General features: G+C 44.2%; 1 protein-coding gene across 1 annotated transcript; it reads left to right on the top strand.

Moving 5' to 3' along the window:
* Positions 1-28: 28 nt before the first annotated feature.
* On the top strand, positions 29-27,029 carry SHC4 (SHC adaptor protein 4; the record flags this gene model as incomplete). Its single annotated transcript, XM_082290563.1, has 12 exons — positions 29-613; positions 7,568-7,638; positions 13,625-13,688; positions 14,577-14,696; positions 15,757-15,810; positions 18,152-18,203; positions 19,215-19,341; positions 21,347-21,524; positions 22,834-22,894; positions 24,266-24,445; positions 25,932-26,185; positions 26,874-27,029. The coding sequence occupies 12 exons, from the start codon at positions 29-31 to the stop codon at positions 27,027-27,029; spliced, it is 1,902 nt and encodes a 633-aa protein (XP_082146689.1).
* Positions 27,030-27,391: the final 362 nt, after the last annotated feature.

Here is a 27,391-nt window from a genome sequence, read left to right as displayed (position 1 = left end):
AATATCCAGTTACAGATCTGCCAAGGCTATGAGAGAACGCAGCCAGCAGAGCCTCGGTGGACACGTCCTGTACGTAGGGTTATTCAGACATCCAGGAATGCTGCACAGGGCTAAGTACAGCCGATTCAGGAATGATTCCATAACCTCCCTAGATGAAGGTACACAAAATACGTCTTTAAATATCAAAGGTTCTTCCTCCTCTTCCCATTCTTCAACACCCAACTTACTGACAGAAGATGTCTCCTTGGGGCCACAGGACGCCTGCACCACGCTGTGCACGCTGATCCCCCGGATGGCCAACATTAAACTTGCCAACCCGTCAAATCTGCCGGGGCTGAAAAGCTTCTGCCTGGGAACGAAAGAGGTGCCGCGAATTAAACTCACGGAGTGCGTTACCATCCCGAGCAGCCCAACCTCGCCTGAGATCAGCTGCCTGTCGGCCTCGTATCCCCAGCCAGACCTGGACAAGCTGCTCCTAACCCCAAAGCCAGCGGGCGACTGCGCTGTGCAGGGAGCTGAGGAGGCCGCTCCTGTGGGCAGGCAGGACAGGGGCCTCGCACAGAGCAATGAAAGCACGTCCAGCCAGGAGCCAGGAGCCACCTACAGTGTGCGGGTGAGTACTTCTCCCTGGGCTTCCATTCTCTGACAGAGCTAACAGCTCAGCTGGGTGACCTCCATTTTCCCGCCTCTAGAGTCCATGCCCCGAAATACTGAATTCTCCCGTGTATTTCCTGTCTTCTGGTGTACCTAGGGCTGTGGTGTTGAACTGAGGGAGCTAAAAGCACCCCAGCTGCTTCCAGAGGTAACACAACATCCAATTCCAAAGGACTATCTGTAGACTTTCTGAGGAGTGCTGCTGAGCTGCAATGAAAATGGGTTACTCTGGCCTGAAATGTGTGTTGGAGGGAAAAGAAGGCCCATGAAAGGGCTCCCCATCCCTCACAGAGCAACTCCACGCACTGGATGCATTCTGGCCCACACTGCCGACATATTTGTCAGGGAGGCTGTGAGGCAGGCACTGCCCAGGTTGTATTTCCAATAAGGTTTTCTGCTGCTCTTCCTTTCATGGGCAGGATCTCCGAAGGGGGTTCCCTGGCAGGAGCCTCACAACGCAACAGGGAGGTGTTCTTCCTTGCATCTTCCTGCTTATGTTGTTCCCATGGCTGTGAGCCTTCAGGAATCTGCCCAAGGAGAGCTGCAAGAACATTGCTGACATGTCCTGGCCAAACTCTTGGTGTTCTTTTTAACTAGCCCCTTTAGCAATAGCAGCAGGTTGGTAAATAAGTAGAATAGGGGTTTGGGCATTTCCGCATCAGAGGATGGGCAAGGTGAGAGGATGAGCAAGGTGCTCATTTCCCCAGAGACCACCAGGCTTCTTCAGGAGCTGGTGAGGAAGCCTCAGATGGGCTGGGAAGTGGCCGGGGCTGCAGCATGGCAGGAGTATGGTGCAGAGGCATGGTCTCACCTGGAGGCAAAGCAGGGCCAAGAGACCAAGGGCCAAGCAGCTGGAGCTGCTTCCAGTCCTTACCCTCTCGCCCTGGCCCTTGCCCTCCCTCCTGTGTGTTTGGAGACACTCACTCTCCCCATCCAGCTTCTTGTGCCCTTTTGGGGCATGGGATTGTTGGGATTTCAGCAGAGACCCTTCTAGGAGGCGGGTCAGACCTACGTTATTGAGACCGCTGATCTATTGTGCCAGAGATCTTTGGCCTTAACAGCATAATCAGAGTCTGAGGAGAATTCAACAATTACATGGAAAGGATCTACATTTATTTTAGAAAGGCAATAATGTGGTGAATTAAAGAAATGCCATAGGGCAGAAGCTGTTCCCTGCAGACTGGAGCGAGGCAGAAATTTTCGTGGTGTTGCTTTAAAAAGAGGAAGTGCTGGGCTCATTGCATCCCCTGGGGGAGGCAGTTGTGGCTGGGCGTGACAGGGCACCTGTCTCACAGCCATGTGTCACCCAGGCCTGATGAGGAAGCTGAGACCCACAAGAGCACCTGGTCCCCCAAAATGCTCGTGCAAATAACAAAGAGCCCAAATATTAATATTTTAAGAGGAGCCTGGACAGCTCTTATTCTCACGCTGTTATGTTTCAAAACACAGTTTGTATGCAGATTGCTGCTGGCTTTACGAGGGGGATATTTACCATGTCCTTGTTCACATTCTACCCATTACACACCTTCCCACAACGCTGCCCATCTGGAGCTGAGGGTGTCTCTAAATGGTGCCCATAGTGGCCATGGCACTTATCTTTCCTGCTGGGGCTTGTCATGGCTGTGATGAGCCTGAGGAATATTCCAAGAGGCACTTGCCATCCTCACTCTTGCTTGTCAGGGAGTGCCAGGGAGGTGGCTGCTCCTGAGCAGGAGGATGAGATCTGGCTCTTAGCACTGTCCTGCACCAGTGGTTTCTCTGAGAACAGCAAGGATGATGTTTACTGGACCTAACATGGAGTAAGGCTCTGTGCCTGAGCTTAAATCAAAGCACGAGTCTTTGAAAGATGATTGGTTTTAAAAATGTGCTGCTTAACTAAAATATGAAAAGGAAACACTATTGCCAGATATTTCTTTACAATACCATTACACTTTAAAATAATATGGTGAAGGTTGTTTGCAGCATCCTTTGTCTTAAAGGGGTTTTACCGACGTACAGGTTGATCCTCTGCTAGCGGTTTGATGGTGAATGCATATACATAATGCCATCATATATATCTAAAATCAGTTACATGTCTCTAGATTAAAAGGAGCCTGACTATTTCTAACATGGAAGTTCAGAATGACATGAACTGCTCCCTGAAAGTGCACGTGGGCACCAGTGCCCTGCAGAGTCTGGTTGTCCATGAAGGATGCCACCGGTCAGCCTGGAGCAGTTGCTCCCTGCCTCTGTGTGGGGAAGGGGGCCCAGGGCAGCCCTTTCCTGATCCTAGGTTGCCACCAGCGCCTCTCCCAGGTTCAGGGCAGGGAAATATTGTGCTATTTCAGCTGTAGCCACTTCCCTGGCGCTCAGCACCCTGACACTGCACCCGGAGAGCTGCTCTGCATCGCCCGTCGTAAATAAATAACTACACGCGTGTGCACAGCCGGGCTCTCGCAGGAAGGAGATGGGCTCCGGTGATTCACGGCTTCAGAGCCGCAGCTGTGAATCATGCGCCGGGGGCTCGGGACTGAAGGGTGCCGGGCTCGGGGTTTGGGGGTTGAGCAGCCCCGCAGCGCCCGCCGGTGCGCGCCTCGGCTCCGCGGGAACGCGCCTCGGCTCCGCGGCATCGCCCGCGGGGCACACGCGCCTCTCCGGGGAACCGATTTTCACAGAAACCTGCGTGTTTTCAGGCCATTTGCTTTGTCACAGCCGGAGAACGGGGGCAGGGTGGATTGGGAACGATTCTGTTAGAGACCTGGCCCGAGTGCAGGGATGCAGAAAGTGGTCTTTCAGCACAAAACTAAAAAGAAAGGGAAAATATTTCTTTATGGCTGCATTTATGACTTCCCTGGTTTTTTTTTTTTTTTTTTTTTTTTTTTTTTTTTTGTTTTTGTTTTTTTTTTTGGTTTTTTTTCTCGAGATATATTTAAAAATTAAAAGCCTTTGAATAAAACGGTCAGACCTCCCCAGAAAAAATTTCATTTATCAAAAGCTATTCTTCATCACAAAAAGCCCTGGCTTGCTGCCCTTAGGGAAGAGGCTGTGCTGCGTGGGCACGAGGAGTGGGACAGACCAAGGGCCTGTCTGTCTGTCTGTCTGCACCGCTGCTGCTGCAGATGAGAGCAGGGCGAGCACATGAGGAGAGTTAGGCTAGCACCGGCAAACTACTGGTGGGGCTTTTTTGTGCTTAATGATCTTTAATGGGCTCTTTTCATCCTTGAAGGTATCTAGTCTGTTTTTCAGCTGGTTCTGCCCGGATTTTGCGCTCACAGGTGCCCCGGGGGTACCACCCACGTCTGCAGTGCTGTGCACTGCTGCTGTGGGCTGCCTTGGCCTCTCCACTTCCCATGATGGGAATGGGAGAGGTTCTGCTGCCTTTGATTTTGGATCTGGATGGGGTTGGTGTTTGCTGGAGGAAACCAGTGTGGTTCAGGCTGAGGAATGAGCCGATTGAATGTCCTGCAGGGCACAAACCTGGGCCAAAGTTCTTCATTAGCTGCCTGACTGGTGGCTGCTAACAGCGTTATGGAGCACTTACCCCAGCCCAGTAAATCCTGCTGTGTGAGGCAGGATGAGCAGCTGAGCTGACTGGCACAGTGGAGGCTGTGTGCTGGCAGGAGCAGTGCCACTGCCAGGGGAGCTCTGGTGGTCTCTGCTTTCCAGTGGGCACAGTGGCTTTCCAACCCCAAGGCTACCACAGGCCCTAAGGAAGGGCTGAGAAAACTTCCTGACGAAAACTACAGTAATTGTGCTTTGCTCCTTCCCCACACCCCTGGCTGGCTCCTGGTGTTGTCCATGGAGGGAAGACAGCACTTTACCTTCCTGCCAGGGTGAAAGCAGAGAAATCTCACAACAGGTTCCTGAGCCTGGCACTCTGCATTGTCCTGCCATGTGCTGCTTATTCACACTGGCCCTACCTAGTGCCTTCACATCTCCTCCCACACAGTCCCTCATCCTGTTCGCAGCCACTTTCTGTCATCTCATGTAAATGGATGTGAAAAGGTGTGTGCATCTTCAATAACTGCTGTTCTCTTCCACCACCTCCCTGCCATCCTGGTGGTATGGGGAAATGGCAGCCGGCCCCAGATCACGCTCTGTATTCAAACCCCAAGGGACAAAGCAGTTCCTGGTGCCAGTGCTCTCCACAGCCCCTTGCAGGCAGATGGGATATCTCTGCAGATGGGATATCTCTGCACATGTTGCTGTTAGTGGAGCTGTTCCCTTTCCAGCAGGGGCCAGGGAGTCTTTCCTTTCCGTCCCAAGAGCTGCAGCTTGTCTTGGCAAAAGCTCTCCATCCTGCTGCTGACAGAACAGTGGGTTCAGCATCTGCTTTCATTAGCAATATCAGGTCTTCAGCCCTTGGCTTGTTTCACTGTTGCTGTTTTATTTTCTATAGGTAGCTGAATTCTGCAGTTACATCTGTGCTCGTTGCCCCAGGCTGGTTAGAGCACCCTTGGGCCTGTGTCCAGCTTCCCCCAACTTGCCCAGCAGCTCGGTGACCTGGGTCTTGCCTCCCTCTGTGAGCTTCAGAAGATGAACACCCCTCCTTGGACACCACTTTTGGACCTGGTTATCACAAAAGTACCTGGTGAATAGCTTGGGCTGGGGCAAGAGCTGTGGGCTGCTGTGGCTTCCTGTCCCAGGCAACCGTGGTTGCTGCCCTGCCCATGCTTTAGTTCAACCTTCCCTGCAGCAGGAAAGATGAGTTGGCCTCGACCCTGCATCACCAGAGAAGCTGTTGGGTTTCTGTGGCAGCTGCTGTTTGGGGTGTACAGGACAGGGAGTAGGGGCACCACCTGAACTGGAGTTTGGGTGCAGAAGTCTCTGAGACAAACATTGTCCTTCTCCCCTGCCTTCCCCTTTCCCTCATACATTGGTTGTGCTGCTTCTGAGATTTTGCTATGGAGGGGTTAATATTTTCCTTGTTTATTTGTTAATTATTTTTTTCTTCCTTGGAGAATGTCTTTTGTTTTCTTGAATAGGCTTCTGGTATTCCATTGTCCTTTGGTGTGCTCCATAGGCTTCTCCCAGGCTCTGTGACCCTGACTTCCTCTGCCCCAGCCCCACGTTGTCCCCCTGCCCAAGGCTCTGCTGGTTCTCTGTACCCTCATACTGTGAAGTGAAGGTTCAGCCATCACGAGCTGCACCACTTCAGATAACCAACGACAGCTGAAATAAATGAGAGATGCAGTGAGGTGCCATGTTAATGCACTTCCCTACTCAGGCTTTTAAAGGGAAAAAAAAAAAAAGGTCTTTTGTGAATCATTGATAAGTTCAGCTTCACTCAGGGTCACTTATGCAAAAACCTAATATTGATTTTTCATCTTTGCTTAGAGTAGCTTCCCACGCATCTGTTCAGGATGCAATGGGGACTCACTTATCAGCATATGACTCACCTACTCCTCTAAATTTTTCTTTTTTCAAGGATAGAGGAGCAGCCAACCAGCTCACAGGATGCTTGACCTTATACTGTAGGATCAGAGGTCGTTGCTGTGCTACAAGCTGAGGCTCTGGACATATTTTCCACATTTGCTTCGTTCCTGTTAAGCAGGAATATCTTTAACAAGGCAGATAGCTCTCAAAGTCATTAAATGTTCATTAGGGAAGCAGTTCTGCCAACCTTTCAGATTCTTATTGATGTTCTTCCAGGTCTCTGACCTAATTCTGGAGTTCTCCCAAGGGTTACATTGCTATCTGGAAAGAAAGCAAAATAGGGATAATACAATTGTTGTGGAATCCCTGACTGCACATATAATGTTCTCTTTTTCACACATACATTCATTTCTGAAAGTCTCCAAAGCTGAAACAGATACCTAGACCCAACCCTCTCTGAATGGCCCAGCAGAAAAATTGATTTACAGGCAAAATGAGGCACAGGAACTAAAGACGGTACCTTTCTCTGGCACAGAATGCTTTCTCCCTCCGTTCAGACAAGGGAACAGAGCATGCACGTCCCTGCCTGGGTTTGCCAAGTTGTCTCTGTGCCCCAGAAGCTTTGACTTCGTGAAGGAGAGGTCTGCACAGGCAGGCTGTGACTGCAGCCTCTGGGCACTGTGTGAGCACTGCAGGATGGTGCCAAGAGGAAAAATGAGAGACCCAGACCTATGCCAGCCTGTTGAAATGAAGAGATCAGACTGCTTCAACAACAGAGAGATGGACATTCACAGAAATGCTGAAGGATTAGTGAGATATGTTTGGGGATATGCCATCACATCCTTGATATTTCTGAGAATTAGTCTTATGCAAATCCCAAATGAGTATAGAAAAAGCCCCAGCTCTGTTCCATACAACAGAAGTGTGGCAGTCAGCCTTTAATAAGAGCAGGTCAGTTTATAGTGTAGGCTCTTAAGAGCTGTTGCTACGAGCTGGAATTGCAACTTCACATCTTTCATCTTCTGCAGAGGTTATTTGTCATCAGACATGTAGCAGTGTGGAGCCAGTGGTTTTCCTCGTGGCCTGTAATGCCTCTGCTCTCTGAAGGGACACTCAGCTCTTCTGCATGGGGGCTCTGAGTGCATTGGTCTCGTGGGGCTTCCAGAGCCTCTCTGCTCCTGAGGACTCTGTTCTCTCCAGTATTTCCTCATGTATTCCTCCCAGCTCAGTCTCACAGGCTAATAAGTGAGAGTAAGCAGAAATGAAAAAAAAGGAATAATTGGATTTTGTGTCCCCAGAGTGCTTTACCTTTTTTTTTTTTTTTTTTTGTGCTATGGTGTTTAAGCCATTGGTATCTTTATTGCTCTTCTCTACACTTTTAGTAAAACAAGATCTATTTAGGAAGGAGCTTTAGGATGGCTGATTTGATTTTCCATTTAAGCTGTGGTTCTGCATAAACTTAGTGGACAGTAATCACATTTGCTTCCTCCTGTGATCCTCCTCTTACTTGTGTACCAGATATTAACAGTACTCCCTTTTCTCTGTCTGTTTTCCATAGTACATGGGCTGTATTGAAGTGCTGCAGTCAATGAGATCCCTGGACTTTGGCACGCGAACACAAGTCACCAGGTGGGTGGTATAAAACTCAGATTCAGACCAAGAATGAAAAGCCTGAGTGCTAATTTCTGTATAAAGCTGAGGGTGTGTGCCAAGCTCTGAGACAATTCTGAATAGGAGTTCGCATGTTTTGTTTTGTTTTTTCCTAAGTGATGATTTGAATTATTTGATCATTACAATAGGCTATTTGCATTGGAAAATGAATTGTTTCGGGCACAGACGTAATTCCTCTCCCAGTTCTTCTGTCTCAGTGAGCCTCCCCCTGCAGTGGCAGCACAGAGCAGACAGCCACAGCCAGCTGGGGACTGGCAGCAGCCGGGCTGTGCACGTGGGCTCGGCGCTGCCTGCACAGGGGAAACCCACTGCTGCTGCCGTGCCTGTGGGTGCCGTGGCCAAGGTGGAGAGCCAGGACCCTCATGGGTCTCTCTGCCACGCTGCTTCACTCCTGATGCAGAAAGTGCCATCAGTTCCTCAATCTAGCAAGGTCATCTAATGAATTTTTATCAGATGTATGACATCGCTTGACCCCATCTGCACCAAGACCAGGCACAGCTGGAGGTGGAGTCACAAGGAAAGCATGTTGAAATACAGCTGTTTCCATCTGTACTGCAAGCCCAAGTTTTTAGGCTGCAAATCAGATAAAGATTAATATTTCATTTTCAGATACAGCTGGGGATGTGGTTTAAATGTGAAATATTTTGTGGTCTTTTGAGAACTTTGCAACTTCTGTTGCAGACTGCTGCCAGTTTCTGGGTGTAGATTGTTAGTACCCCCATGCCTGTGGGGTGGCTGAAATGTCCTGTCAGAAACAGAAAAGCAAAATTTTCTTTTTACATTTATTCTTGCAAGTCTGGCACTGCAGGAGTGTTTGAGTTTTCAAAACAATCACCCTCTTTCCAGCTCTGAGTGCTGTGTGCTGCTGCGATGTGCTCACGGTCCAGCAGTCAGGACTAGTGCTCTGCCAGGCAGCCCCAGCAGCCACCCAGCAGCTCAGCACCTCCAAAGGCTTTTTGGAGACATGGGTGGGTGCAGGTTATATTGACCTGGCCTTAGACATGCTCCCTTGTCTTCTCAGCTGCTTCTCTGGCACAGTTCATGCTGAGGATGCCAGGAGTGTGGCTGAGGCTTCCTGTGCCTGCCCAGCTTTTCCTTCCTGCTGGCAGGAGATTTTCCGATGCTGTTTTGCTTGCTCAAGTTTGTATCAAAGAAGTCATGAAGAAAGGAAAGCAACATGAAGAGATTAGTGTTGCATTTATACCTGTTGGCTCCCAGACTTACCAGCTGAACAGAACTGAAAAACTTGAGTCCTTCAATGCCCATAGACTTCACTTTAAAGCTGTCCTGTTTGTTTTATATTGGAATCAGCAGTTGTTGACATTTACAACTGGCATAAGCACACACTCACCCACTTCCTGCATGTGGGTATCAAGAAGTGCCTGAGATACCACTATTCTTCCCTCAGGCGAGTCCTTTCCTGACCGAGAAGAGCCATGTAATACACTGAGCCCAAAGCCCAGGCCACTCAGTTCTTCACAGCTCAGCTAGAGGGTGAGGTTATCTCCTGTTTGCAAGAGGTGTGTGTGCTGCTGTGCTGAGAGAACAGAGCTTTGGATGGTTTGTCTGGAAAATAATGAATATGAATTACTGCGTGACAAGAGCTTGGCAACTTAAATTTGGGCCAGATAGTAAGGTTTTGTTAAGCAGAACTATGTCAAAATTTAACAATGGAAGTATTTCCATCACCTAAAAAAAATGCCACTGCTGACCTTAACACGAGAAATTCAAAACTTAAACTGTTTGCAAACCAGATGCTGAAGTGCTGAGCTCACGCATGCAAACTTTAAAGTTCGATCAATGACAAGATGACTGGAGCAAAGATAACATTGATTATTCCCCTATTGTTCTCTCAGGGGAGTAAGTTTATAGAGACATGCACAATGCACCAACCAAGGAGCTGCTGGAAATGATCCCATTTTAATCGTGCCTGTTATTGAACTGGGGTAAAAAATATTTTTGCTTTGATGGCATTTCACTAAACAAAGAGGCATCTTCTGTTTTGAGGTGAGGTAGAAAGGGTCTCTAGTTATGTCTGCACCCTTCCTTGCTTTATATGTAGGTGCATGCTTAGTTACCTCATGTTATCTAAAATTGAAGATGTTATTTATCTACCTTATGAATGTTGGAAAGATCAACAAACTCATGTTTGCCAAAGTGCAGTGAGGCATCCAAAGACATGAACACGGAGGATTTACTTTCTGTTTTCTTGCTGGACTTGCATTTTCAGTTGCTTGGAAGGCACATGGTTAGGGAAGGCAGAAAGTGGCCTCTCCAGTGCTATGAATGACCATGGGGTGTAGAGGTGCTGTGTGGCCAAATGACCACAGGGCAGCAAGGGAAGGGCTGGGCACTGAGGTGCTCCTTACCCTCGGTGGCTGTGGGGTGAGGAGGTTGGCAGAGGAGATTCCACTGCTTGTTTTCCAGCTCTCTGCTGTTGCCCGCCCATGACCCAACTTACTTGTTCTTAGGACATCCCTCCCATTTTGCAGAAATCTGTGATCTCAAACTCTGTGTAGATGAGAAAAGTAACACCAAGAAGTAACAATAAGGGTAACAGATTCTTCTGCTTGAGGGGCTTTGTATTTTTTTTTTGTAATGGTTAACCTGTGCTTGCTGTTCTGGATACAAGATGTGTTTGGGTTGTCACCCTTGTGCTGTGGCAGGTCCTGCCTTAGCTGGACTCTGATATGTTCTTCTCTTGTCCTGCCCTTCAGCTCTTTTCCTCTTACACATTTCCCACTTCTGTTAAATCAAGCTGATTATCAGTCATCAAATTTGGGCATTTCTGGGAAAAGGGTTTCTGTATCTTGGATTGGGACATTAACTTGCAAACCCGAAAATGGTCAGGCAGTGAGGGGTGAAGGGCATCTGAAATGTGCAGCCGGGGAGGGCTGCTGGAAGAAGGCTGACTTTGTTTGGAAGATTAATTTCAACTTTGTTGAGCCACATAATCCCTTTCTGTTACATGGTGTAGGCAGGGCCCTAGATGCTTAAAAGCAAATCCTCAACAGCATGCTTGCTTGCTTACATCAGCCCATCTTTCGTCCTTTATTCTCGTTTTAGGGGAACAATAAACAAAGCAGCTCAGTGTTGCTGCCCACAGGCGTTCTCCAGCACGGGCACGCTCTGGGAAGAGCAGGAGCTGTGCCTGCCACAGGTTTCACTCCAGGGCTGCAGACCTAGAGAAAACCTGTGGACTGTACTTCTGAGCAGGCCTGAAAAAGAAAAAAAACCCAAAAAAACAAAAAACCCCAACTAGTCTAAAGGCTTATGGATACCAAAAATGGGTGACTGATTTCAGTTTATCGTGGACGCATCCAGAGTTTCTTTTCTTCCTAGTCTGTGGTGCAGGTTCTAGTTTGTGGAAATGGCTGCATGTAGGAAGTGTTCAGTTGTAGCAGCAGGTGTTACCAAACTCCTGCTTTTCATACCTTTAAAATAATATTTGTGAAGTTTTGTCAGATCACTTGGAAAATCACCCAGAGATGTGCAGCAAGAAATGTCTGTAAGATTATTTCCCCTACCAAAGAGGTAGGGGAAATAGAAGGTAATAGAAACTATTAAGTAGAAATGGTTTGCCTACATTTTGGCTCCTTTTTGCTGGACAGTTGCTTCAGAGCATGGTGAAGTGGGCAGTCAACACACTTGTACAAGAACAGGCTCTGTGGCTGGCATCTCTGCCTACAACTTTTGATTTCACATGGGCTGCCTGACATGTACAAGAACTCATTTGTCACCAAAAGAGACAACTTCTCTGTTTTTCCAATTTGTTCTGTATCTGGTTTTCTTTCTAGGTAGGGCTAGACTTGAAGGCTCCAAGTAGCCTTAATGTCTTGGCTCTGATTTTAATTTCCTTTAATATTGAATGAGAAGATGAGTTCTCATTTTCCAAGCTGATTATTGGAATCTGCAAGTTCATCCTGCAGGATGCCTTCCTCTTTTTTTTTTTTTTTTATTTTTGGCCTTCCTCCTGGTACCAGGTAAATAAAACAGGAGCTATCCAAGAAGGGTATCAGGAATTTGCTTAAAAAAGGTATTTTCAGTTGTGTAGGGGGAAGTACTTTGCCTTTAAATGCTAAGAAGGGTCAGTGTTTAAAAGGCTGGGTTTCCATCTTGTGTAGCCCACAATGAGGCCCCTCTTCTTCCCTGCTGTTTTCACTCAGAAAATATTAATTATATTTTGCTGTGGGTGAGGTCTCCATTCATTTGACAGTGTCCAGGTTGAATTTCTCAGGATGTTCCCTGGCAGGAAGCCTCAATGTGTATCACTGATCTTCAGTGCTTCAAGCACGTAGCCCACTGGTGTGGCAGCCTGTGGGGCACTGAGCAGGGGCAGCAGCGATGCTGGGGTTCACCAGCACTGGGCTGGCTTTATTTCCTCTCTGATCAGCAGGGTCCTGGGGGGACCATGCTCCTCACTGGGGCACCTCTGCTTCATGGAACATACCTGGCTGGAACCTCTTGTCATTGTGTGGTCTCCTGATATTTTTTAGCCCTTCTGAACCAAAACTTTCTCAGGAGATGAAAGCCAGTGGTGTTTTCCTCCCACACACGCGCTGGGATCTGGAAACAGAAAAACTTTCCTAAGCAGCTCGTTTCCTAATTAGCTCTTTGGATAATAATTCAATAATATAAACAAATAATTAAACAAATAATTAAACAAATTCCCTTCTGCTTTAGAACAACAACAAAAAAATCCCAGCTTGGAAGATAAGTCTGAATTCAGCCATGAGAGAAAGGCTGAGGCTTGAAGTGCCCAATATGGGACCCTAAGCCTGAGAGGGTGACAGGGCCTGTGGCACAGGGCCAGGGCAGCTGGAGAGGTTTGGGCTGCAGCTCCAGCCGGGATGTCCAGGCAAGGTTATGGAAACTTGCAAAGCACATCCCAGCCCAGTAAGGCACTATTTTCCTGTTGACTTCAAAGCAGTAAGCGTCAGTGAGGAAAAGCCTGTGACTGCCAGCAGAAAGGTTTTTTCCCAGCTGCTGGGCTAACCTCAACCAGGGCTGTCAGTGCTCCACTGAATGTCCAAACCAGCCACCTGCCTGAGCAAAGGCCACAGTTTGCCTTGTTCAAGTGTGGAAAACAGGCACAGCACACCACTCTGTTATCCTGCGTGGGATTTATCTTTGAGCTAGAAATGAACACCGTGCGTGCTTTATGCCTTACCCTTCTGCTGCCTGAACTGAGAGGAACCTGCAGAGGAGAATGAGTGGCTAGAGAGAAGGTTTAGTTTGGGAAATTCCTACAAGACATGGACTGATAGCTCTGAAAATGAACTGGAGAAGGTGATTATACCTCCACACCCCTCCACACTGTTGTTTGGGTTATTGTGTTTTTTGGTTTTGGTTCTGTTTTTTGTTGGGTTTTTTTGTTTTGTTTGGTTTGGTTTTTTGGTTTGGTTTTTTTTTCTGAGAGGGGGGTGTTGTTTTGTTTTTTGGTTTAGTTTTGTTTTTTTTTAAAACAAATCCCAAACGCCAGAAAGTCGATCAGAGCACCCAGCTGGGCCCAGTCAGCGCGCACCTGCTGTGCTAAATATGAAGGATTAAGCAGGGAGGAGCCCCTCCTGCCAAGCAAGAGACCTATTAACCATTCTGAGAAAAAGGGTTTGAAGGCATTAGGTTGTTTGTCTTGTGGTTAGTTATGTCTGGAGTTTTTTTTATTAAACAAATTTTCATTAGGTGAAACCGATTTTGATGAAGAAAAAGAATCAATCCAAACCAGGCTGCTGAATCACTGTATTTTGTTAAATAGCTCTTTTGGTTGGTTTTTTTTTTTAACAGTGGGAGGAAAGAAGAAAGAAAAACAACTGTGAAAGACCTTCCAGAAGATTTAAGTGTTTATAAGTGGGCTGATAACAATAAATTGCAGAGCTGCTGGCTCTGTTACAGATGGTGCATGTGAAATGATCCAACAGTTTGTGCTGTACTCTTTTATTTGCAGGGAAGCAATAAGCCGACTGTGTGAAGCTGTATCGGGTACAAATGGAGCTATAAAAAAGCGGAAGGTAAATCCTGTTTTAGCTCAGCAGTTATTTTTCTGTATCTGCTTTTGATAAGCAGGATACATGATTCTCTAACAGGCTTCAATCTGTGCTGGAATTAGCACATATTAATCCATCTGAACTCAGCCTGGATAACATGGAAGCGCTGGTTTCAGGGTGTTTAGCCCTTTTGGTTTGGGGCTCAGGCTATGCCCTGCTTTATTTTTCTCAGGATTAATGTTTTGCCCAGAGTTCCTGCTTCTACCAGCCCTTGCCATGTGTGGTGCTTTACAAGTTTTAGGCTCTGGCTGCTAAATTTTTGGAATTGGGGTTTTTTTTGGTTTGGAAGAGGGAGCTGATTCACTGGAAGATTATCTGCTACTTATTTATATATATAAAAAATTAAACACAGCTAAAATGGCAGTGTTTAATGGGTTTTATTAAGTAACTGGGATGCAATGAGGGGCAACATCAGTGGTTACAGTTGGGTTGTGTCCAGTGGAACTTATTGATTTCCTTCTGTAGCTGTGGAGCTCAAGAGGAATGAACTTGCTCCTGAAAAAAGAATACATGAGAGAATTTCTTGCTTTACCCAGAAACACTTCATCCTTAGGAAACAAAGAAGAGTTCAGAAGGAAAATTGCACATTCTGAATTACTGAGCTATAACATTTAGCTCACTGGGATTTTGCTTTAAAACTTTTTTCTCCTATTGTTGACATAAAACCCATTCCTACCAGTATTGTATTCACAGCTGATGTTTGTTAGAAGATCTATTTGTGTTTGATCAAGCCATTATCCTTTCTCCATTAAAAGTTTCAATAAGATACCGTAAAAGCTACTTGACTTTGATATGTTTCTGCCCCTCACAGAGTGGGCTGACAGCCTCTTTCTTTTGTTTCTTTGTTCAAAGCCTCCAGTGAAGTTTCTGTCTTCTGTACTTGGCAAAAGTAACCTTCAGTTTTCTGGCATGAATATAAAGCTGACCATTTCAACAAGCAGCCTCACTTTGATAAATGCTGACACACAGCAGGTAGGATACATGTAATCAGTGTCCTTTTTTCCATGCTACTGTTTTCTCCTTCTTCCTGGCTTCTGACAAAAGGCTGCACCCTTCAAAGGGAAAGCAGCACCCTTTAGCAGACCCTGTTGAAGCTGAATTACATGATGCCTCTGAATTTAAAAATGAAAGCACTTTGGAGGAATTGAACATACAGCAGCAGGTCGTTTTAGTTCATGATGGTGTGTTCCATGGGGAGGGATCCTTGAGCACTTGGCAAACTGTTTCTCTGGATGTGTTTGCCTGTAAAGTGCCTAATAAACAAGGCACTGGGCCCAGCTGTAGTTTCTGACAAGTCCTAGGAGGAAAAAAAAATTGATATAGATACTAAGTCAGAACTTGGCTTTGGTGTCATTCAAAGCTGTTTTACAGCTGGGTAATACATGTGTACAATCAGTTATACTACGTGAAGTCTCCAGGCTCCATTGAGGTGTGTTCCTGAGAGCCTGGATTTGCTTAGAACTGGGCTGTGCTCCCTTCCTTCTTGGCAGATATGATAAGAATCTTTGTCCTGCCCACCCAATTCCTCCCTCAGCTGTTGGTATCGGCTCCCAGAATGATCTCGCCCCAGACCAGCAGCAGGTTTTGCTCCAAGCTGGAGCAGGGGAACATCAGGGAGGTAGTTTTGGCTCACTGGCTCTGGGAATCCTGCACTGAGCTGGTGCCATGCTGAGCATCAAGGAGCTCTTAGGGCTTTGTCTGTAGTGCTGAGGTCTCCTGTCCATTGCACATCTGTTCCAGGAGGGGATTAGGACACCAGGTTTCCCTTCCTTTTGGGTACAATTAGAAGTTGGTGGTTGAATTAATTCTGGAAACTCTTTAAGGAAGAGTACTCAGGTTTCTAGACACTGCTAAACATGAACAGGTAGTCTCAAAAATATTCCTATTTTTATCTCCTTCCTTCCTAAATGAGATATGCATAAATTAATAAACTGGGCTATTATGAATTTAATTGCTTGTTCTATGAAGACATGTTCTGCTGTCTTCTAATGTGGCCCATGAGCATGTTTAACTATTCTGTTATGCTTTTCAGATTATTGCCAACCATCACATGCAGTCCATCTCATTTGCTTCTGGAGGTGACCCAGTAAGTATTGATTTATAAGATATACTTCTGCAGGTATAATGAACTTACATAATAATTGTTACCTGCAAATACTTTGCTTCATCCCTTCCTTCCACAAGCACTAACAGAGTACACTGCATTTCTGGATCATGACCAGTAACACAAGAAAATGGAGGGACTGAAATTGAAAAGGGGATGTGGAATAGACTCAGTGCATCTTTAATAGACACATACAATTAACTTTCCTGTTGTCCAGCAGTGAGCCTCAGTCCATTCAAAAGCCCTCTGACGTGGGCATCTAAAAATAAGAATGTGAACATAGGAATTGATCTGTTCAGTGGTCCCTGTGATCCAATACCTTGTCACAAAAGCTGTCAGCACTGGCACCTCTAAATTTTTAGTTTAATTTTGAGTCAAGCAAAGAGCTCCTATGAGACAGATGTGGCATCACCACCTTCTTCCTGCAGATAGGGCTGTTCTTCCTAGTGTCACAGCCATGCAGTCATGGATGTTTTCAACCCAGAGGTTTTTTTTATTCTATTCCAAACTCTTTATTGCAATGATTGTAAGCAGGAGATGGCATCTATCTGGGTTGGATAAGTAATTCTTTAGGGCTTGTTTACCTTTTTTAGTGTTTTTTGTATTATTATCCTGCACTGGTCTTGCACAGTGACCTCATCAGATTTCAGAGGCTACACAGTGCTGGGTTTGGTCAGTGCTTAATGGCAGGGTCAGCAAGAGATGTGCTTGCACACAGATGGCTGCAAGAAATGGGCGGTGCTTGGTGACACTTCTTACTGGGAGGATATGTAAAATAGAGGTCTTGCTCATCAGTGGTGACTATAAATCTAGTGGCCCTTCACATAAGGGGCAATTTTGTTGTCTTGTTCAGGTAATTTTTTCAAAATTCTGTTTACATTTAAAATGGGAGATAGTTTCCACAGGGCATGTCTTTCCACCTGCCCCACATTCAGGGTCTAAGTGAAGTTCATAGCTCTGGGCTATGAAGGAGTAGCACTATTCTGCCTGAGAATTAAGCCTGTTCTGGCTTTCCTTTAAAGCAAAATCATTCAGGCATGTACATAAACATTAAAAAGACATAAAAAATAGCAGGTACTGCTCCAGTTACTCTAGTTCCTAGATCTAATTTATTTAAAAATATCTATCCTAAAATATTTATGAACTTTAAGAAAAAGTTGAAAGGAAAAGGAAGGAAATTGAGTTCACTAGATGCATAAGAAATATTTAGCTTGCTTTGTTTTAATGATGTTAACTTTAGAGATTTTAAAAAAAATTATCTAGGACAAGTTCTGCTGGCCCTAAGACCTGCCTCTTGTGTCATTCATTGTGAATTATTAAACGATTGTTCTTGTGCATATTGCAAATGGGGCCTTTTTTCCTGCCAGCTGATTGCATCTTCCCTCAAGAGAGCCATGCCTTTAAGCTGTGAATTGCATTTTCCCCTTCCCACCTTAAAGATCCAAAATAACAAAATGCATCTTTAATAATTAAAAGAATGTTATTCATTACCTCACCAATTTGACTATAAAACTGAATTATCAAGCCACTCTTTGCTTTTGTGGTATCATTAGAAATGTTAATTTTTTTATTCCAGTTCCCTTTTCAGTTTGACTAGAAAAAGAGGATTATTTTAGCGATGGCTGGAAAGAGAATCAGAAAGAAAAAAGTGATTATACTGAGGTTGTCTGATCTCAGCAGCAGCTTTGAGATCCAGGGTAATTTAACCTGATTGTAGCCAGACTAAAATCGGGCAGCAGCAATTGAGATCAGATACTCATTTTATTCCGCGTAATTTGAAAGTTTACCTTTTCTCTAAGATGCCTTCAAAATTCAATCTTTTTGCTACAAATTGGAAACATTATGACTCGTCCTTTGCAGTATGTTAGCACTATTTTATGTTCCACTGATTCTGATAAGCACTGTCCCAGCCAGAAGCTGTGCCCAGCAGTCACACAGCCCTGATGTGTTACACAGGAGAGGCTGTGAGCTCCTTGGGAGCAGAGGAAGGAGCAGCATTGCCTGCTGATGAGGCACCACTTGTGTTTCTACTCCTGTTGCAGAGCTGGAATTGAATACATGGTTTATTGGAGACTCGAAGAATGCCAAATGGTCTAGTGCATCTTTTAGAAGAAAAAGAATATGGGACAAGTGTTGGTAGCTACCAGTGTGTCACTGATATTTTCCTTAGCTCACTTTGCTAGTACCTCTGGTCATTTTTCCCTAGAAGAAGTGTGCATTTTAAAGCTAAACATGTATCTGTCTATACTCAATTGTTTTGCTGTGGTGGTAGGGTGGTTCATAATTATAATGTTCAAGACATTTGTTGTCTTCTTTCCTGTAGGATACAACAGATTACGTGGCATATGTAGCAAAAGACCCTGTTAACCAGAGAGGTATTGAAACAATTTTCCAATTCTTACATGTGTTTATATGATTGCTTTATTTGTATGTAACAAGGAATTGTTTGAGTTTTAAAATAAGAAAGCTACTGAACAGCTCAATACTCTGTACAATTTCTGGCTTTGCTGTATGGGTAGGGGTAATAGTGTGCAGGCTGTGACTTTAAATGCCATGTTCTTTGTGCAACGAAGTGAGACTGCAGGTCAGACTAAAGCTGTACTAGCTGCTGGCTCCAGGAAGGGGTAGGAAAAGAAAAGGTGGGCAGCTGCTCTGCTCCAAGACAACTTTCAAGTGAGGGAAGGGTAGTGAATGAGCCTCCTCATCTAACCCAGACTTGTGGGCGTGTTGCTGGAAGGCAGAATGGGGCATGTACTCAGGTGTACAAGACCTTTTCCCCTCTGGAACCTAGCCCAGGAGATAAAATCCCTTTCCATCACTCATTATTTATGGGCAGTACAACAAAGACTGGCATTTGGCTGCTTCTTTCATGCCAGCCTGTTCTCAGACTGTTCTCAACACTGCCAATGTCTATGGAGTTGGTGGTGGCAGCTCTCAGGAAAGCTCACTCTAAGGTGCTGTGGTGGCTCATACAAGCAGGATGTTTTCTGGAGAATCTGGGTTGCAGCCTCACAGTGTGGTCTGCCACCCCTCAGCCCCAGGATGCCAGAGCTGCCCATACTTGTTTTGTCATGCTGCTTCACGTGAAAACTGCACATTGGTAGTTTCTCCCCTACTTGTGCTTACTGTCAGGCATGGGGAGAAAAGGAGATGCAAGAAGCATAAATAGAGAGTTTATTTTATTGAGGTATAAGAAGATACTATGCTTAAAAAAAACCTAGAGCAATTTCCTTAACACATGAACCATCCTAGTCTGTATAATGTCCTAAAGCTATCTAGACGCATATTTTCATGCCTAGCTTTTCTGCTATCAGCAATACAGCTTGAGTCTCTACTTTCTGGTATAAACTGCATTTACTTAACTAAAGTAAGATGTCTCCTTGCAGCATGCCACATCCTGGAATGTCCCAATGGGATGGCACAGGAGGTGATCAACACCATAGGGCAGGCTTTTGAGCTCCGGTTCAGACAGTACCTGAAGAACCCATCCAGCCTGGTTACATCTAATGAAAGGTCAGCATATTCTCAGTCACTTAACTGGTAGTTTCCTTCTCTTTAGTACTTTTCAGGACAACAATACACTATGAAGAGTGATCCATAAGTAAGATGCTTTGAGTATGCTTTCTGGACATAGGATAATTGTAATATATGCCTGTATATGCAGTGTGTAAGATACCAAAATTAGCTTATTCCAGTAATCTTCATTGATTTCTGTGACATTTGTACAGGTGCAGAACACAGAATTAAGCTGTATTGTTCCTTAGATAAAGCATCCTTATTTTAAGTCATGCGAGTTGAACAAATGTTCAAATTACTCTGCCCAAGTAAGTTCAGCTCTATAAATAGCACACACACACAGAGACTGAGCTCAGTCCTGACCTGTGCCAAGTGTAAGCTTGCTGCAGCTGTAGAAAGTGTGTGGTGGCAAAAAAAGCCATTTTAATTCACCTTTCTGCTATTCTGCTCATGTCCTGGCAGCAGCCTCAGTTTTCACCTGGTGTGACTTACATCAGCCTCATGTACTGAAATAAACACAGCCACCACTTGGCATTTTAAGGTGTGAAGCCCTGTCCTCTGCACATTGCCCAAAATACAGGGCCTAGATTAGTTTCTGGACCACAATTCCCCATTTCAATTACCCTTTTTCCATTGCACTGGGGACACAATTCTTGCTCTAATTTATGGCTCTCCTCACAGATTAGCCATGCCTATTTTCCTCTTTTTACTGTAACACCAAATTGGATTGCCTGACACTTCCTATGAGTAGGCAAAGCCGTGGCACTGCTTACCTGCACCCTGAGCACAGGAGTTCTGTGCAGCCAGTATCTCTGGAACACAGCTGGTTTTATTACATAAATGCAACTCCAATTCCAGTTTATATTTATTCCAATGTATATGGTGGTTCTTGCCATTCCACTGCTAAAACTGGTCTGTTTTCCCTGGGGAAAATAACCAGAGGAAAAGCCTTTCTTTCCTAAGAAACGCTGCTAGGTTATGTCACAAGTAGCATAGGGGCAGGGAGAAATGGAAGAGGGTAATTAGATTTCCTCCTTGAGCATATCCCACAGCCAGCCTCGGAGGATGGTCCTTGGGCAGAGAAGTCGGATATTGCTGTGTGAATGAGTCACTCCCTTCCAAACTACTATGAATCACATAATCAAATACTTGCACTGCATATCACATAATCAGCTACTTGAACGTTATCTCTTTCCTGCTCATGGCCTTTTATCCAATTATACTCTTGTTAATCAGAGAAGTAAGATTTGAGATGAGTTTTTTTATTTTGGGACCGGAGACAGTACAGGAAGCACCTAGTTGTTTTGTAGTGTATCAGCTGTACATTTAAACTATCTCATTCTGGTTTCACTCAAAAAAAACCACAGTGTGTTCTTCTTCATGTCATTCAGTGTTCCCTTCAAGCTGAACCAGAACATTGATTGTGGTTATTAAAATCAGGGTACATGCCACTGAGGACAGCTACTTTTTGTTGTTGTTGTTGTTGTTTTTTGTAGCAATATTTGATTTTCTAAAACAGTTGCAGGCTTGTCTGACTAAATGCCATGAGGTTTTAATTTTTCTCTTGAAGTCTGGCTGCCCACCCCTTTCCCCCCCCCCCCCCCCAGCAATCTCTAGATTTATAGAGTTGAGTCAAGAAGACACAAGAATTAGTTTTATGGTCACATTTTGGATACCTTAATGAACAATGCTTTGGAATTCTTCAAGTTTCAGTAGTTGCCTCTTACCTTTTCTTTGACTTGAAAATATGTCTGGGCTGCCTGGTGCTAATGAAATGACTGTACTTCCCTTTACCCCAAACTGTCATGACTCTATTTTTAATCCAGGAAGAAGTAACTGGAAAAATAAACAGCTCTGAAAGTTCCAGCCCAAAGCCCTTTACAGCCTCCGTATGGCGGATCTGTGTATTGTGCGATGTGCAGGCACTGGGGATGTTTGCCTACACTAGAAAGCAATTGATTACATCAGAATCTTCTTCCCCCCCTCCCCATATTTTTTTCAGCGAGGCAGCAAATGCTAATGGATCAGCTGGGAATTCACGGGAGAGGGAGGATCATGAATATTACAACGAAATTCCAGGGAAGGAGCCTCCCACCGGTGGAGTGTTAGACATGCGAATGAAAGTGCAGACAGACCAAAGGGCTAAGTGTCCCATCCAGTGCAAAAAGCAGTATTGCTCAGTAAGTACATCATCTTCTGGGATAAATATTCGCTGCCTATTATGGGAATGAATAATAAAATGTTTCTGTGGTGTTAAAGCATGGCATTAACATCAGAACCAGGTCCTGATTATCCTGGGAAAAGGTTTTTTTAGGCTAGATTTAATGATGCTTAGTACATAATTGAATCCCAAAGCACTTTCTGAATATTAACTGGTTTGTCCTTAGAGTACTTTTAGGAGACCAAGTAATATTCCCTTGTTCACTCATTAGCTCTGAGAAGAAAATAGATACCAATTTAAATGGCTTGTTGGAGAGAACATCTGCAAAATCTGGGACCTCCTGGCTCCTGATTCTGTGATCTAATAAATATTTCATCCTGTGCATTATGCTCTACAACTTATACACACAACATTGACTGATTGCAATATATATACAATATTCATTACTCTTGGATTGTTTCAAGAAGCTCTGTTAAATCAGCAAAAGATATCTGTGGCTCTTATCTGGGATAGTGGGAAATTAAAACATATCAGGGAGTAGAACAAGCCAAGTTTAGACAGGCTGCACAGATTTCAAAGCCTGCTATGCAAGTCCTTGGGAACACATCCTTTCCCCACACAGGAAAGAAGGCACCACCACTTTGCTCAGAGGGAGCACACTCAGATGTGCCTGCTGGGATCCAGTTGGTTCTGCCTAAAAACTTGCTGCTCCCAAGTGTTATTCGTGTTTGGTGGCAACTGCTCCCAGGCTGCTGCGTGTTCCTCTGCTACTGCTCCATTTTTTGCTAATGTGAACCATACTCCATATATCAGGTCTCCACCTCCCCAACAGTTCTCTAATTCTAAAAATGTTGTACTGTATCCTGAGTTTGCACCTGACACTTGCCAGAGCTGTTGCAAGGAGTTACCCTGCATGTAAATGCAAATGCCTTTTTCCCACAGGGTGTTACTTTTTGGTTTTCCTTTCTCTTTCAGTGCTGCCCAGACAATTTAGTGACCATTTCACTTCCAAACCATGATTCCTGTAGTTGCTTTTATCATGAGGGACATTTATAAGAAAATCTGAGCTTTCTTACCCAGGAGTTATACTGTGTATATACTAAACCTTAGATACACAACTGGGCAGTTATATGAGGTTGGAGTCCAGGGGTGACATCCTGCAGAAAGAAGAGTATCAGTGTGAAATATTATTCGAGGAGATGGGAATTTTTTGGTGAAGAACATGCTTAATTATCTGTATATCTCTTAAGTGAGGCATGGATGTATTGAAATTACCTGAGTTTTCTAAGGGACTGCCTTATGTGACCAATTTTAAAATTTTTCTGCAGACAGGCAGCCCAACGTTCATCAATATATATGAAAATTGTCCAGAAGAAAACAAAACTGTGGGTATGTATTCTCTTTTCCTTCTCATGCATATGCAGAATTAGCCAGAATAGGCTGCCTGGAAGAGCTGCCTCTTGGCTTTCGATACAATGGTGAAAAGTGTTCTACTTAGTGGGTCATTTTTAGTTCCCTAGATGAAGTGCAGACAAAAAAGCCTTACAGCTTTTCTAAAGGCCACTGATCTATCTTCATGTCTGCTGGCAGACTTACTCATTTTACTTCTCATGATACTGTACAGTAGCTCTTTGTTTTTTTAAATTCTCTTTTATACTCTTTGTTGTTTTATTCCCTTTCTTCATACCATTTGAAAAAGGAAGAAACTTCATTACTTATCAGTCTCTGAATATATCCCCTCTCCTACAAATGCTCAATGAGACCCAGAGTATCAGCATCGGGTTGTTCCTACAGAACCTGGTCCCTTGGTTCCAGCATCCCTGGCTTCTCAGTGTGACTGTGCCCTTCCCCTGCCTTAGGCAGCTTTGTGCCCAGGATCAATTTGCCTTTAGCAAAACCTGCTCTCAGGGACCCCAGGAGATCATCAGCCTCCATCCCTTTCTGGACTTCCTTCGCCACAGCTGATGCCCTGAGCACATTTCCTCAGCTCCTCTCTTTCACTGCACAATGAGGTCCTTTCTGAATTCCCACCTGCACGGCTCTGAAGCAGTCCATTACACTGTCTGCAGGGGATACTTCAGTTTCTTGTGTTATTTCCAATTCAAGGAAAGGAGAATCAAATGGTTTCTACAAAGAGAGGGTGAACAAATAAAAGAATGAATGAATAGATAGATCTATGAATAAAACGTTTGTTGAAGAGCAAAAATATGCCTGCTATTTGGCTAGCTGAAGTGCTATTATTTTCTTACCCTGCAGGGGATATTCTGTTAGCCTATTCCTAGGCTTGGATCCTAACCTGACAGATGTGGCTTTGGCTCTCCAGGCAGAGCCTCAAAGTGCCAATCTCCTTCATATTTCCCTTCTCCACCAGAATAGCAAGAGAGAGAATTGCTCAGCTTCCCACAAGCTCTTTTTGTGGTGCAGAGGGGAAGGAAAGGGTTTTGCAACAAATAATGTATATGGTTTGTGTTTCTGTAGAGTCATATGTATTAATGTCTTTCCAATCTGTGGGGGGGTTCACTGCTGACATTGATTGAAGCAGCATTGAACTAGTGCAGAACATTTCTGAAAACTTCATTCTGATTAATTTTGGACCTTGTGCCTTCTAGCCATAAGGAAAAACAAGTTCATTTGCATTTTTCTTTTCCTTCTGAATTACTTTAGTGGGATATAAAGAACATCATTCCTATTCCAGCTTTCACAGTTACTTAAAGCTGAGCTAAAAGAAGGAAATCTGTGCATACTATATACTAATTGCAGGTAATTGTGATGAGAGATCACAGAAGACAATAAAAGAGGCAACCTCATTGAAACCTGCCCACAAAGCAGATCTCTTTGATGATCCGTGTTACATCAACACCCAGTCCCTGCAGTCTGCAGCCTGTGCAGCCCGAGGTCCAGCAACAGCACAGATCACTGGGAGCCCGCTGCGCCAGGCCAGTAGGTTCCCATTGCAATGCCATACCTGTCTAAGTGCTGGAAGGAGGGGGGCTTCTCATCTCTCTGCATGGAGAAAGATTTGGGTTTCCCATAAGAAATATAGAAAAGCTGGGAGGAAGAGATCTATCATGGTTGTTCTTTTTGCTTGTCAAATTCAAGAGAAAGGGGATTAAGGAGTAAAAGTAGTGATGGTAAACAAGCAGAGTAACCTTTCATCTTCTGTAGTTGATTTACGACAATGAATAGAGTGCCACAGGGATTAAAAAGCAAGTCTTTAGAATGATACAAGCTTGGGACTGCACCTTGCCTCAAGGAGAAGGGGTTCTCCTATATGTTCAAGGTCTTAAGCACACTAAGGTGGAAATAACCTCAGATGCCTTTGCTTCACAGGCAGTAGCATGCAAGATTACAGAGAGATTATTATGATTGTCTTTTCTCAGTTCTTCCACAAGTGACCACTGAATCTCATCCAATAATTTCTAAATCAAACTGTTTGATCTGTGGTATCGATTAAATGTATGTCAAATTAAAACTTGATTTATGGACTCAAAGTGGTGGATATTCATTAAATGATTATATGGTTGCTACTGATTGTCCTCATTACTGAATATACTTTATCAGCTTTGCCTTTCATGGTTTCCCACCGAGTGTTTTCTCTGTCAGAGTTGGCTCCACACAAGAAAGTGGAAAAAGGACTGGACAACAAAGGAAATACAATAAAGAAATCTGTGACCATTGAGACATTTCCAACTTGGGGCTGCATCATGCTCTAAAAAGAACTGCCTATATCCTGAGGAGCCTTAGGTTGCACAATTCCATTGAAGAAGTGGTATCCTCTTATTTTCCTTAGAAGAACCCTGCCTGTGAATCATCTGCAGTCTGACTGGCTACATCCCAAGCCACCCAGTTTTTTTAGTACATTTGGTAATTGTTCGTTTTTTCACAGCAAATGCATCATGCTGTAATCCTTCCCTTCTGGCTATGTTGGCTATGTTGTCTTACATTCCTGCACATAGCTGGAGCCACTCAACATGACTCTCCCAATGATCTGTGACAATCTCTTCAGAGCTTGTTAAGGAAGAAGGAAAAACAAGATCTTAAGAGAAAAAAAAAAAAAAAAAGCTAAAAAGCCAACAAAAATCTTGTTTTTACAAGGAAGATTTGACTTTTTCATACAATCAAAGAAATATAACCCCAAACCAGTACAGCATCAGAAAAATTCCTGTTTCTGATCCCTGTTGCCTAGCGACCAAAGGCTTTCCCATCTAAGGTAGGGGAAGAGGTGGTGTGATAATTTTGCCTAACGCACTGGAGGGTAGAGAGACTTCTTGCGTGCATATTCTTACAGTCTGTAAGGTTGGCTTGATCACAGCTTCAAGACTGAATCGTTTGAATTTTTGGAAAACTATTAAAAACATTGTCTTGCATCCTTTTAGGATGAAGTTCTGGTGAAGTGTCCAATACATTCCCTTTCATTTAATTTTAGAGTTACCGGAAGCTGTTCAGCGGAGTGCCACAAGCAACACAGCTGGTCCCTGTGTTCTGCCACAAATAAAGCAACAGCTAAAGAATGAAGATTGTTACCATGGCAAATTGAACAGGAAAGCAGCAGAGAGCCTCTTAGTCAATGACGGGGATTTTCTGGTACGAGAGAGCACAACGTCACCTGGTCAGTATGTCCTCAGTGGACTTCAGGGAGGGCAGGCAAAGCATCTACTCTTGGTGGATCCTGAGGGCAAGGTATGAATATTTCATATAATGAAATTTCAGTGCTGCTCATATTTCAATCAAAATGCATGGATGTGTTCCATGAAGTGGAATTGATTTGATACCATCCAGTTTAGTTTAAATATAGCCAGTGGTTGCAGTGGGTTTGAAAGTTCAAAAACTTGTAAGTACATGGAAGGACCACCTAGGGACTTAAATACTATTAGTCCAGGTGCTGATAATTAGTGTAGACACTTAACACATCTTTCTAATCGTTAGTGCTAGAAAAAAATAACCCTATCCTTAAATTATTAATTTCTGGATACAGAAAAGGTTTGTTGTCACTTCAATTCTACTTTCTTCTGCTTAGGATTAGAAGAGCAGTCTTGAGTGACATCTCTGAGGAGAGAGTAAATCAGAAAAGTAATCCTCTGCAGGCTTTAGGGAAAACTATGTTCTGTGGAGAAAAAAAAAGGTTATTTCATTCCCCTTTGCAGAATTAGCCCAGTTTGACATACAGTCTCTTTAACTTTTCCTCTACTTTTCATGTGAGCTAATGATGGGTCAGAGGATAGGTCTGAATTGCTGTCTACAGCCTAATTGTCCTGCTCACGTGAGTTCAGTGGCTTAAGTGCCTTTTGACTTTATTGTGTTAGGCTCGTGTTCAACCAGTTATAAACACAATCTAACCATAAATATATTCTTTTGCTTCTTCCACTAGGTGAGAACCAAAGACCATATATTTGATAGTGTGGGTCATCTTATTCAGTATCACATGGAAAATAATTTGCCAATCATCTCTTCTGGAAGTGAAGTGAGCTTGAAGCAGCCTGTAAGGAAAGAGAGTAATACGGGACACATGCAGTATCACAAATAATACCTTGGATCTCACAAAGCCCAAGACAATTCATACCTGAACTTTCTATTATGAAGACAAGTCAAAAAAATATAGACTGCACTTTCTGCTGCTGTTCCAGAAGAAGCCCTTTTGTGTGTGTATGTATGAATATATGTATATGTGTATATCTATGTAGATCTATAGAGATCAACAAGCATAGTTATATAGATACATATAATCTTAATCTCAACAAAACTACACCTTCAGAGTGTGAGATTCATTTGTGAGAAGGTATTTTAGACATGCACAAATGTCACTTTCAAGGTCATACTGAATCAGTAACTATTTAAAAGCACAATTAAAACTCTACATGCAAAAGCTCACTTGAAAGAACTGCTGGA

Source organism: Coloeus monedula, assembly GCF_965178545.1.
Source record: "Coloeus monedula genome assembly, chromosome: 14".
NCBI lineage: Eukaryota > Metazoa > Chordata > Aves > Passeriformes > Corvidae > Coloeus > Coloeus monedula.
The sequence above is the reverse complement of the archived record's forward strand: the minus strand, read 5'-3'. Positions and strand labels throughout refer to the sequence as shown.